Here is a 14,511-nt window from a genome sequence, read left to right as displayed (position 1 = left end):
ATTTTATGTCAGTAATGAAGGTGGACAAGGTCATTTGGCTAATGATGAAAGGGTTTTTACAAAAAATATTGTTTACACTGAAGTTTTGAGAACTTCGTGATATAAAATATAGAATTATTATTATGCACTAGGGTCGCCAGTGGTCGAAATTCGACCAATAGAAAATACAATTTATTTATTTTAATAGTATTTAAATTTTATTGATGAATTTGATTAAAATATGAACAAAATCTAAAGAAAGTTGTAGAAAACAATTTAAAAAATAAATTATAATTTATAATTTCATCTCGTGCAAAATTATTTGTTGTGTTTCTGGTTTTGGCTTAATTCTTCCTTGTATTATCAATCCAATCAAATCGTTTAATTTAAATTTGTCGTCATATGTGACCACATATGCACCTGCGAAAAAAGAAAATAATTAGTATAAAATATGAAATATGATGAATTGTTTGAATGAAATACCGATAAAATTTCGAACTGATGCTCCATTTTGAAATCTTTTCAACAAATAAATTATCTTAACATCTGCTCCGTACATTTGTTCTTCAGGTGATATCGGAAAGTTATCAGTATAGGAATCAGCAATTTTGTAGAACAGCACCTTCTTCTAAAGAAATTCGAAATTCTGACGCAATTTATTGCGTCAATTTATTGCATAATTTCGACAATGCGACTTTGCACAACATCTCGCTCCCGTGTTAATTATCAAACAAATTCCTATACTCTGCCATCACGAAATCAAATCGCGGTATGCAGTGAAGGCAAGAAACAAAGAAATGAAATTGGCAAATGAACAAATGAAAAAAATTAAATATTGAAAAACATTCAAACTGAATGAAATCTAAAATGATAATAATGCATAATAATAATTCTATATTTTATATCACGAAGTTCTCAAAACTTCAGTGTAAACAATATTTTTTGTAAAAACCCTTTCATCATTAGCCAAATGACCTTGTCCACCTTCATTACTGACATAAAATTTAAGTCCGTCAAATGATCTAACTCAACTGGCTGCAACGTAAAGTTGACCATGCGAAAAAACAGGTCTCCTCAACAATATTCCAACTCTATCAAATGTCTGTCCTTGGGATTTGTTAATTGTCATAGCAAATGCGCTGATGACTGTGGAAACTGTGTTCTTTGAAAATTAAATGGCAGTGCAGTCCCTGAATACGTCAAGTGTATGCGTGGAATCAAAACACGTTTTCCGCGAGCAACTCCAGTGAGTACTTCACAATCTATTGTGTTATTATGCATTGCTTTGACTCGCAGCAATACCACTAAATGCACACGAAATACAGCGAAGATTAAGGGAATTTAATTTACGAATTATAGCCGTTTGTGTGAATGTTTTCCCACAACCTGCATGGGATGTCAAACAAAACACATTTGATCCTGTATCGTAATACTGAACTTCACGAATAACTTTATCAATAGTATCACGCTGTTCATTATTTGCGCAATCATAAAGCTCATTAAATAAACATTCTTCTACGAAAGGATCAAAAATATCGAGATCAGCAAATTCTGGCATTATTGTAGGTGTAGGCAAACCAAGTGACGTACATGTAACATTATGTGTTAACAAAATATCCTCGATTTCCAATAATACTCTATTAAAAGAAACATCTACACTACAACCATCTCTAACGAAATCTTCGCTTAAATGATCTCTAAATTCCACCCAAAGCGCTAATGCATTTGCTGGAATATTGAAGCCACAATTAATCGCAAACAAATTACGCATTTGTTTTCCTGAGTTAAATGTCTTAGCTTCATTGAGAGAAACTCTCCACTTGTTATAATTGGACGCAATTCCCCTAGCATGATTCGATAAATGTCCTATAAACAATTCCATTGAATGTACGCACATCTTCATATGATTTTGGCCCTTTTACATGCAACAAAAGTAATCTTAAATGGAATTGCTCAATTTCTTTGGGAAACACCATATACATCCGAGTAATAATTTTATCTCCTCCTCGTTGTCTTTTTTGCCAAGATTTTCTACTATCAATCCAAACATAATGCAATGAAATTTCTATATACGTATATTGATTAGCAGATGAATCACTTTAATTCAATTGAAAGAAAGCTAATAGCTTCGTAAGCTTAGGATTTTCTACTGCTTGTCTTTCTTGGTCTTCGCGAAATATAATATTTTGTCTTTGTGTCAAATGAATGTGAAGACGAATTATAATATGAGACTGAAAATGCATAGGAAATTCATATATTCGCCACATAGCCTCAGTTGATCCCACATATCGACCATTCAAAAAATTTCTAACGTCATCTACTTCAACTTGTACTTGTTAGTCATTTTCGTTTGTGCTTTCACTTTGAATTAAAACAGTTGCACTATCAAAACCCTTATATACATATTTATATATGTACTTAATACTTTTGACGGAAGTGCACACCTCGACATTAATGTGACAATTATATTTTGCAAACAAATACGGGTTGTATGGAACGACATAACGATTATCTAGAGACTTTCCTCTAACATCAACGGAAACATTATTATCGCGCCGTCTATACAACGGATAACCATTAACTGATTCTTTCGTTAATTGCACAAAATCCTTTGGAAATTGTTTTGAATATTTTCCATCTTGCATACATACAGAGCTTGGATTCAAAACACCGCAAGGACCGTGCATCATGTGTTTGACAACAAATTCATGTAATTTTGGCTGCAAATTTTTATCCGGTATCTCTGCACAAACTATTTTATCAATATCAGCCGGCCCGACAATTTTGTCATTTTCACATAAAGTTATCAAAATGTGAGCATGAGGCAAACCTCTTTTTTGAAATTCGATTGTATATATAAGAGCCTCAACTTTGCCAAAAATATATTTATTCCAAATGTCAGAAATGAGTTCTTTTAACTTCGATTTAAATACACGCACAACTATTTCAGGCCTGAAATGAGATGATTCATTAGGATCAATATTATATACAATTTCCGCCCAATTCTGATTGCAAGTCATTGTAACAAAAAGCGATGGCTTGCCGAAGTACTGAACAATTGACATTGCATCTAAGTAATTTTGATACATGTTTCTCGGAGACCCAGTGAAGGATGAAGACAAAATCACTTTACGACCTAAGCTACCATCTCCTACTTGATTCGTTTGCAAATAATCACTAATATTGTTATACACATCTGCCCTCAAATTTACTTGATTCTGTCTTATAAAATGTAGTCGACATACTTCTATTCTCACATACATATCAACAATGTATTGCAAAAATAGTTTTTGCGATTTATGCAAAAAGCTAAATTGATCCCTTATTGCAAATCTGAAGCATGCAAATTGTAACATTGTAACTTTATTTCGAATCTGCCTACCATTAGAATTATGTTGCACGTTATGCGATATATTAACGTGCCAACCAAAATCTCCATTTGGGAATAGTAAAGGATATGCCAATGGTTCTAAAGCAGAATCTAATACTAATACATTCTTAACTACACCATTTGTTTTTAAAAAAGATATCATATTTCTCTGAAATGGTGGTTCACCATCTATAGTCGTAAATATTATATCTTCGTATATCTGTATCACGATTCACGATAATTGCCATACAAATCTCTTTTTGTGCATTGCATACTCTATCATAATGTTCTTTCATTGTACAAAATGAATATCTCTCGAATTGAAGTGTTGTTAATGTCGATTCAACCAATTAATTAACCTTAACTATCACACAATTCACAATTAAAATTCATCACAATTAAAATTTAACTATCACACAATACACTTGAAATAAATCTAAAAATTTCAAACTCATTAACCTTAACTATCCACATTTCACAATTAAAATATATCACAATTAAAATTTATCAAAATTAAAATTTATCACAATTAAAATTTAACTATCACACAATGCAAATAAAACGATTCATATCAAAGGATATTTCCACTTCAATGCGTTTTTTTTATTCACAAACAATATTTGAAATTTAATGAGCTTTAAAAATCTGATTGTAACAGAATCCACAAAGTCCAAACACACAAAGTCCAAACACACAAAGTCCACTTTTTTCCAAAAGTGGAAAAAAATCGCACACACAAATCCACCGTAAACAATTAACAATTCGTCACAAAAAAAAACTTTGAAAAACACATGTATTTTGTTGTTGTAGTCGCTAAATTTACGCCAACGCATTTTTACCTGTGTTTCCGTTAACGTACATGCGAAAAAATAACATTGTGCTCTTCTGCACGTCTTCACCTTTCCAACGGTATAAATTTTATCCATATATGTCAACGGCAACACAGTTAAAACGGGGTAACAAACTTTTATGTTAGCGTAATTATATATAGATAATAGCGATACAAGTATATGTACGTTATATTGTATACAATACGCCGAAGTTTTATATTAAGTGAATTATTTATGAAAATATTGTTTATTAAACTTAAGCCATCTACTTTAAAGTTTTATAAGAGAAATAATTTCCTCTTTATAATTTAAAGATTTTATTTAGCATCCTTCAAAACTCTATATAAAATTGTATTTTTATTTCCATTTAACAATTCTACAATAGACTTGCAGCTTTGGAAATTGCCAAATTTCAAGACCAATTAATTAAGAGACTGAACGAAGATGCATTTCTGCAGCTGTCGCATGACACCGATGGTACTCCAGGTAGTAATAGTCCAGCCACAGAGGCAGTTTTATTGCATCAGTATGGCCATTATAGACCACATGAATGGAATTTTGCTAAGGCTTTCCTGTACTCACTGACAGTGCTAACAACAATTGGTAAGTTTAAAATGAATTTGAAAGTATAGAAGTGACAATAGGTTGAGTGCAAAGCACAAAGGGACAACTACCAGCAGGAGCAATACTCGTATTTTGTAAACAAAGACAACATTCAGGGTAATAAAATCCTTTGAGTTTGAAATTCTATTTTGATTTTATCAAACTGAGAATTAAAATGAAAATTCTTGTAAGGAACCAATTTAAGTATTGTGAAAGCTTGTTTAATGGACGAAAATCATGTTTGATATTTTTGATTTTTTAAAACAATACTTAGCAGAATATGAGAAGTAGATTAGTAACTGTAAATATTGTATATAAATTCTGAGTAAAATAAAATGATCAATGGTTTAATTTTATTAAAACAATATTTTTTTACTTATCAGGTTTATTACACAAGTAAGTAATAAAATAATTATGATAAAGGCACGGACATTTTGTAGGTAGCTTCCATAGTTTTTTAACGTGATTACCTACAGTTATGGCTTATCACAATGGTGGTTTTAATACACATATGAGTATAATGCCACCATAAACCACTCACTTAGAATTCTAAGAGTAACTTCACCAGTATTAATTAAATCTACACGTTTAGAGATAGTTTCCTCCTTGGGAAGGACCGAGCCCCATCTAATATCTCTGTTGTTTTTTAGTTTCACATCAAACTTATTCACTACCATTTAAACTCCAAATAGTATCGAATGGTACCTACTGGATCTTAGCATCATATTACAACATGCCTATCTTACTCAGGAGGCACGATACTGAACCCTTCCTTGGGGGTATTATTTTTTGTAGCTAATTAGTTGCAGTGAATGGAAGTTGACCCCCTCGATTGCAATTTTTAATTCCTTTAATTCCTTAATTCCTTTGCATTGATTAACGCAAACATAATAGTAATTTCTAAATTGAGAATAGCATAGAATCAGTTGAACAACATCACACATACATAGTTGAATCATGATCTATAATTAATACGCCAACAGTGGTACTTTCAGCACCAGTGAGTATGATTAGTTAATACCTCTACACTAATAAACCCGGTATTGCTTTTAAGATCCCTACCTCTACTGAATATTGTCGTACTGTATGGTATATCTCAGTATTTGAAATTAACTATCGATATTTTACTTCTTCTTTTGAGTTATTAGTTTTTTTTTTTCATTTTAAGAAATTTTTTTGTACTATTTACCTTTATACCTTGCGATCAAAAAAGAACTTATTCGTTCTTTATTTGAATTCCCGCGCTTATCTAATCGGTGTCTATACAAAGAAGTCAAAAAATTTTCGTGTGGCGATTTTTGAATTTGAATTCAAATTCTGAATTAACAAAAGCGTCGTTGTGATGTGGTCAAAGAGATGATTTCCAACCCAGATAGTGACCCCATATTCATCGAACGCATCATAACTTGTGATGAGACATCGACCGAATGGTGCTTCGAAGGTGAGTGAAAACCGAAAAGAGAACGCCAAAGTCGGTCCAAAATCAAGGTTATGCTGACTGTTTTCTTCTTCTTTCCGGACGGTTATTATTTTGCCGTTATGCGTCGTTTGCGTAAGGCCATTCGTAAAAAGAGGCCAGATTTATGGAAGGAAAACTTATGGATTTTACATCACGATAACGCACCGGCTCACACAGCGTTGGTTGTGTCGAAGTTTTTGGCCAAAGGCGAAAATGCTGAGATAATATTAGCTTTAGCTTTTTCTTTCTTGCTCAACGTATTTAAAAACCAGTACTCGAAAATACTGAGCCCAAATCCTTACCAACTCACATTTGTGTTTTTACTTACTTTAGGCGACATTTACTGGCCGAAAGCTAATCTAATATCGAACTGTGCAGAAACCCTCCCAGCCATCATAGAGGAAAAATGCCCAGATGCACTAACTCAGAAAAGGCTCAACATAACATAATAATTCCAACTATTCGAATATATATAAAATATACGTAAACGCACATTCTCAGAGTAGTGAACAATTATATTGTGGACAGACTCTGTAGTAAGATTCACAAGAAATTTTAAATCTCTATACACTAGCCATGACTTAAGATAGACCAATAAAACGTGAACTGGGGAAAAATTCACAAGAAACAGCAAGTCTCGATGCGAAAGCTAAGATTTAATAGTTAACAATAAAACGCTGCCCAAGAATTTGCAAAAATTTTTGAGTCTCGATGTACTAGCTGTGGCCGCAAAGAAAATTAAACGAGAGTCGAGAAGAAATTTATAAACACTTTCAAGTCTTGAAACGCTAATAAAACGCGAGCTGTGGAGTCACAGCATCTTCGAAACTCGATGCACTAACCATGACTTTAAAGAAAATTAATTTAGAAATTCACGAAAATCTTCGAATATTATTGCACTAGCTGTAACTTAAAAGAGAACAATAGAACAAGAGTTAGTAAATACAGAGCTATCATAGTATGACTTGTTGCCTATTGCCATCACAAAATCAAATTTAAAATAACAAAAGCTCTTGACTAGCCTAGTTTTAACATTCCCTCTTATGTTTTACCTAGAAGGACAAAAATATAATACCACCATAAAAAAAATCTACTACTAACTAAAAAACTACTAAATTCCATTTAAATATCTTATAGAAAAGATTTCAATAAAAAGTTTTTAAATGAAAATTATAATTTGATAAAAATTCCTTATACCACCTATCTGAAAGAAAATTTTAAATTAGCTGATTAACTCACTTTTCTCACAAAATTTTACATTTTGAATATCTCATCAAGTGTAAGCCTAATAAATGGGAAGGGTAAGTATATGACATACTTTATGAACTCAAAGAACCTTTCAGAGTCAGCAAATTCTGCCTACCTACCTTATTCTCTCACACGCAAGCATTTCACACACTTAAGACTGCCTTAAGTGTCAGAAAGTGTTGAAAATAACTTAATAAATTGCTGGCAATATAAGAAAATTTCGACAAATTCTCGTAAAAATTTACTACATGCAAACCATAAAAATTTTTATGTACTTTTTTTTTAAAACAAAAAGTTATGCAAAACAAATAAAAGCAATATTTGCTGACACTTTACTACCGCAAATAACGGCTCAACTCACATACGCACACGCATACATTGAAAAGTAATAAATTTTAATGTATGCCCATGAAAATAATTGGCAATAATGGTTTTAACATACCACAAGTACCCAACCAACAGCCAAAACAAGAATGAACAACATTATTAACAACAACAACAACAAAAACAAAAACAGATATAACAACAATGAGAATGAGTTTGATAAGAACACCCAAGCAACACATAAGCAAGAGGAAGAGTAGCCCAAAAAACAAAAGCAAACGCCATTTTATAGACAAACAACAACAACAACTAACACTACTACTTAAAACCTTCACGCAATAAACTTGAATCTTATTAATTTATTTGCAAACTGCCAGGATCAGCAGAAAATTTTGCAAATTTTCATACACATATCATTGAACCTCAACAACAACAACAACAACAAAAGAGACTATACCAAGAGAATAGCAATACCAAAAAGTACAATACACCCCAGCGGTAGTAATGCCCCTAATAGCTATGGGAGTACATATATTTATAAGAAAATTTATATTTCATACCACTGTATGTGCTGCTGTATGCTGCGTGTGTGTATGAAAAATCAAGTACACTCTACACCTCTTATATGCAGTGCATTCACATTGTACTTACTTACACACACAAAGAGCCCATTCAAAATTCCCAAATGCTTAATTTGCTAATAAATAAAATTGCAAAGCATACGCACCACAACCGCTAGCTGACTGGCTGGCATTGGTCTTTAGTGATACCAATTTTTATGCGATATATTTACCAATACAACAACAACAACAACAACAACAACAACAACAACAATTGGGTGTTTTATATTGCATTATATTTGTGCTTTTATACATCAACATATATTATGCATACTACTTACTCTAAATCTATACGTTTGTAAATAAATTTATGATTGAATATGTGTATGTGTATGTGTATGTGTATATGTAAGTTTGTGTTGTATGTGTAGGTTTGTGTATAAAGCTGACAATTGAAAAGATCCTCCTTTTCCGGTTTCGGGCACAAATTGTACAATTGAGAAATTTTTGCAAATGCAAAGCACCCAATTTGGTTGTCATGAGAAACTTCCCCTGCCACCGTTTGTCGCTTCTATTACCGTTGCCAGCACTGTAATAGCCATCCATTGCTATTACTACTACTGTTGCTGTTGCTGTTGCTGTTGCTGTTGACTTTGTCGCTTGTTAAGCCAACTGAGTTACGCTGACTTAAGTGTAAAAATTGTACATTGATATCATTCAATATCTTTCAATAAAAAATATGCAGATTCTTTTGCTTTCAATTTTTACTCATTTTTATATATATTTTTTTGTCTTTTTTCTTTTATTCGATTTATTTTTTATACTTTTTACTGTTGTATTTATGGCGGAGCCAACAGTATAGGCAGTAGCAGCATATGCAAGTAACAACGCAGCACACAAATTTTATTAGTGGGTGTATTGGGAGTGCAATGCGAATAGCGTAAGCAGTGAGCATTGAGCACTGTCATTGCATGTACCATAAAATAAACTTAAATTTATTCTTTCTCTCTTGTTGTTTTTTTTTTTTTGTCATTTTATACAACTTTTATCGAAATTCGCTGTCAACGCTATTGTTTGCTGCGCTGTTAAGCTGCTGCCATTGTTGCTGCCATTGCTGCCTTAATAATGTCACATCAATGACGTTGAACCACTGCTGAGTAGATGGAATGTATGCGCTTTTTATTGTTATTATTATTTGAATGCCAGTCAATATGACAAAAAAAATGAAAATGAAAAAAATGAAAAAAATGAAAAAAATATTGATTTGCTATTCCCGCAAACGGTTGCAGATAAGCGATGGAACGAAGAAACGAAGGAGTTACTTTTTGTAACTCCTTCAATGTTATTTTTTAACAAAATTAAGAAAATGAAGCGTAATGTGACAGTTAAATGAAGAAAGAGTTTAAAGCAAAACATAGTAAATATTTTGAATTTTTCCACTCGTTTTGAAATGACACTAAATTTGGTTTTTGTCTCAGCTATTTTTTTTTTCACTTCAATAATTGACATAAAAATTGAATTCAATTTTTTTGTCATGAAAAAAGCACCAATAAATTGACTTCATATTGGCAAATTATGTTATGGACGAGTATAACACTTGAGTTTTTCTGGACAAATTTTGTTATTTATTAGAAAATTATATTCTGACACAAAATAAGTTATTTTCAGTTACAAGATTTAAAATTTTAAGTTGGTACTTATTAATATACATATAAATCAATACAGTCGAACTCAAATACAGTCCATAACTCAAATAAAAATATTGTCACATGCCAATATGAATATGGGAAAATATATTCAATAAGTCGAATTTTTGTTTTAAGCATGATTGCATATTTGTGTTAGGGAAAGTCCCTTTTTCCAAACCAAATGTTTAGCTTTTTTCTTTCTTATGACCTCTAAATTGCAACTGCTATTCTTATGGAATAATTCAAAATTTAAAGCGTAGCAATCACAACAGAATTATTAAATTAGCACTAAATCGCATAAAAGCAAACAAAAAGCAGAATATTGCACTTATGGATTGTATAAATCATGTAACAGGTGTTTGAGATATTGGTGTAAGTAATCAAACGATGGTGCACTGCTTCAAAAAAAGCTGGATCTGGCTAATTTTTTACATGGAGCTTTCAGAACGACATCTCTTTAGGTTTCTTGAATAACATTGATGAAGAACGTGAATTTATGTAAAAGTAAAGTAAATAAAATAGCTTCCAATGCCACTCTTAATGATAATATTAAGCTTGACAATTAAATTTGTACATTAAGCTTTTCTATTGAGCATTATAGCTCTGAATTAGTGGATCCAATTCTAAACGTAACGAAAAGGGACGATGAGGGTTCAGTCAATGAAATTATTCATCAGCCTTTCAACAATGAAGTAGAAGACTTATTCAAAATTCTGAGTTTTTATTTGCAAATGAATGATCAGTTGTAGTAACAAATTTTCTTTTTACTGAAAATAAGAAAAATAATTAAAATTCAAAACCCTAATTTCTGAATATTTTACTTTAACTTCTGTGCCTAATTTGTTTTCAAATAAATAAGTAATTATTTTAAAATATAATTCTAGTATCTTTTAAAACTAAAAAAAAAAATTCTCTAACTCGAAGTCTCCATAAGCCGAATTTTTTCTTTGCAAAATGTTACTTCGAGTTATGGATGTTTTACTGCATAGGTATTAATAAATATTTATAAAAAGAAGGTATTGAACTTAGAGAACATTGAAGGTATTGAACTTAGAGAACATTGATTCCTATTCGCCCCCTGCGAATGTGGAAAAGTTGCAGACCCCAGATTAGGTATTTAACATGGAGTCCTACCCTGACCCTATACAGCTATCATTGAACCAATTCTTTTTTATGTATTCCTTCTGGACTGCGTATGAACAATGTTAAACTATACTAATCCATGTTATCACAATGGGCCATTATCTGGGGTGGGTGGGCTGTGTGCACTAGAAACTTCAACCTAACGTAACCTAATCTTCATTACTTAAACACAAATACTTGTTTCTAGAAAAACTAAAGGCTTCAAAACTAATTAAGAAAACGATGAAATAATTTTTGTTCTTATACTTCCCAATGCATTGCGTTTATGTAAATATTCTTTCCAGTACGCTAAATGCTACAAACTTTATCGACGTGTCATTGCATAAGTTACTATATTTTGCGTGTCGAAATCTCACTGAATGCGAAACCTATAATATAATTATTTTTATTACTATTGAGTAGAGATTTACAGGGATAGGGTCCTTGTTCATCTTAAATTCATCAAGACGAAAATTTCAAAACAAAAAACTGTGAAGCAGTTATTGGCCACAACATCAGCATCTCACTAAAGGCCGCGTGAACTGTCTTTTAAACAGAGATTCTTTCAATAAGAGCTACGCCCGTGTTATCTTATTTTAAACATTTCTTTCGTGGTATACTAATCATTTTAAAACCAGTCGTTGTGTCGAATATAATACAATAGGTGCTTAACAAGAAACTAGTTGTATCCTTACCTTTTCTTTAGATATCTTTAGTTTTTTTCCTCAAATTATTCCACCAGCAACGGTTTATTGTTCTTGGGAAAATTCTTGGGAAATTCAGTATTTTTTGTTAATTAAAGTGGTCTATAATAACACCTATTCAATCATATCACTTTTTTCATATATATGAGCTGTGGATCAGGTTTCTATCATTTCTGATAAATATTGATTTTTACACCTCTACATTCATAAAACATTTACGATTCTAATTCTAATTTTATTTTATTTTTTAGGTTATGGCAATATTGCTCCCAAAACCACGCTCGGCCGTTTGGTGACCTTGGCTTATGCAATATTTGGCATACCTTTAACACTAGTATATCTGTCAAGTACTGGCGGTATAATGGCGAAAGTAGCACGTGAAGTTTTCTCCAAAGCACTCTGCTGTTGTCTATGCTCAAATTGTGGCTATTGTTGTTACGACGAGAAACGTATGGCAGAAAAGGAACGACGTATGAAACGAAAGCGACAGCAAGAGGAGCTACGTAAACAACAAGCGGCTATGAAGGAACCATACTATGTACGTTCTGGCTCAATGCATGATAATTTTCAAACGCCTGAGAAACAAGGTAGTATACCAAGTGGGCCACCAGATATTGACTCCCTAAGTGCAAGTGAATCACGTAGTTCGATGCATGGTCTAAGCATATTAGCGCCCATAATATTATGCTTTTCCATGATGATCATATACATAATATTTGGTGCATTTGTACTGTACCGTTTGGAAAATTGGCCATTACTGGATGGTGTCTATTTCTGTTTTATGAGTTTATCCACAATTGGTTTTGGTGATATGTTACCGGGTTTAAGACGTGAATCTAATACAACAACTTGGTTCTGTTCGATTTATATAATGTCGGGGATGGCACTAACAGCTATGTGCTTCAACGTCATACATGAAGAAATTGTAAATCGTATCAAAATTGTGGTCGAATTCAAAAAAAGTTCAAACTTGGATACAACGAGTGAAGAACAAAACTATTATATGCCGCCTTGGCATTATGAAAAGAAATCAAATTTATATCAGCGTAATCCCACCGAAGAAACATTGGTCACTGGTAAGTTAAAACAGCTTTTTTGTTGTTTTTTTTTGTATATATAGAAAAGTTTTTATTTAATTTATGTGAAATATTTTTAAAGGTACGCCCACTTCACTTGTATTTGGCAATCAAATCGATGCCGAACTTGGTCAGATGCATGCGCTTAAAGACTATGTCAATCACGAGCTAGTGCCTATATTAACTATGGATCCCAACTCTTCGAACTCAGCTTCCACACATCTACTTAAAAGTAATGTCAACCTGCCGCTAACGAACTTGGTGCCCTACACAACTGCTACAACTTCTACACCAACTTCCTGCAGTGTTCTGAATACCATGGGCTTATCGACAAGTATGAGCAGTCCGCTGGTGGATAATTTAACTCCCACTACGCAATCTTCCATCGACTCAGCCAGTGGTCATGGCATAAAAGGTGTTTATACTTTGGCTGAAGAACCAGAATTAGAGGCACAAGAGACACAAATTGATCGTATATAGACGCCGTGTGCAGTTTTGAATTAAAATATAGAAAATGAAGTATTAGGTTGTAGTCCTAGCTATAGTAAGTCATATGTATATGTATATCTAGGTGTATATGTGTTAGTGTTGCTGAAAGTTTACCCTGCAGTAAAATCAACTGATGACAATTGCTAGTAAAAAACATGTGTTTTCTTTGATTGAGTGGTCTCTTTCAGTCAAGTCATAATATAATTGTCCAAAAAGTGACTATACCAATGACAAATTACTAGTGAAAAGCCGATGAGTTTTATTTATATAGAGTGGTCTCTTTTAGCCAAGTCTTGATATCGAGTAATATTTTTAAATTAAGATATTCTTTAAAACTATAATAATTTATGGAAGTGATTTAGTTATGTGGAATAATTAAGTTTATAAGGAGAAATGACAACTCGATTTGAGGGCCGACTTAATTCATTAGTTCATCGTTTTTATAATTATATTATCTGACAATTGTCATTGGTTTATTTTCTAAAGAGGAATATTATGGGCAACATTAGCACATATTATATAAAAAAATAGTTTAATATGAAGGAAATTGTAAAATAAGTAATTTAGATGTTGGTAAATGGGTAGTAAGTAATTGAAAAGTAATTAAATAGTAATAAATTAAAAATTTATATAAAAAATAACATGTAAATAATAATTTTGCATTTGTTGTTCTCAAATTACTCTAAACGAGTAATTAATATCGTACTGTAATTACTAATGTTAAGTGATTTGTTATATATGTTTATTTAGTTTTATAAGTAATTAGTTAAATTCTAGTGGTATTATAGACAGAAAGTGACTGAATGAATCTTATCATAGCAACTATAAACTTATTTAGTATTCGTAGCTTTACTACTTCTAACAAAAATTACTATTGTAAATATGATTACTTCTAGTGCCATTTCAAATGGTTGATTACTTACATGGCACAGTATTTGTGTGCGTGGCAGTTGCGTAAAAAAAGTTTTAAACGAAGTTAAATTAAATAAATTTGAAATAACAAAAATATTTTAAGCAAAAATTATATATATAATTTAAGTGATTTATCTGATTTGTATG

At 31.9% G+C, this 14,511-nt stretch overlaps 1 protein-coding gene across 1 annotated transcript; it reads left to right on the top strand.

The window, feature by feature from the left end:
- Positions 1-4,572: 4,572 nt before the first annotated feature.
- Positions 4,573-13,968, top strand: LOC119670067 (the record flags this gene model as incomplete). The annotated part of the gene is given in 3 exon segments (XM_038080176.1): positions 4,573-4,782; positions 12,139-12,963; positions 13,046-13,968. Coding segments are annotated over 3 exon segments (1,433 nt in total), but the record flags the coding sequence as incomplete, so codon positions are not given.
- Positions 13,969-14,511: the final 543 nt, after the last annotated feature.

The sequence above is a fragment of the Teleopsis dalmanni genome, chromosome 1 (assembly GCF_002237135.1).
Source record: "Teleopsis dalmanni isolate 2A chromosome 1, ASM223713v2, whole genome shotgun sequence".
NCBI lineage: Eukaryota > Metazoa > Arthropoda > Insecta > Diptera > Diopsidae > Teleopsis > Teleopsis dalmanni.
The sequence above is the reverse complement of the archived record's forward strand: the minus strand, read 5'-3'. Positions and strand labels throughout refer to the sequence as shown.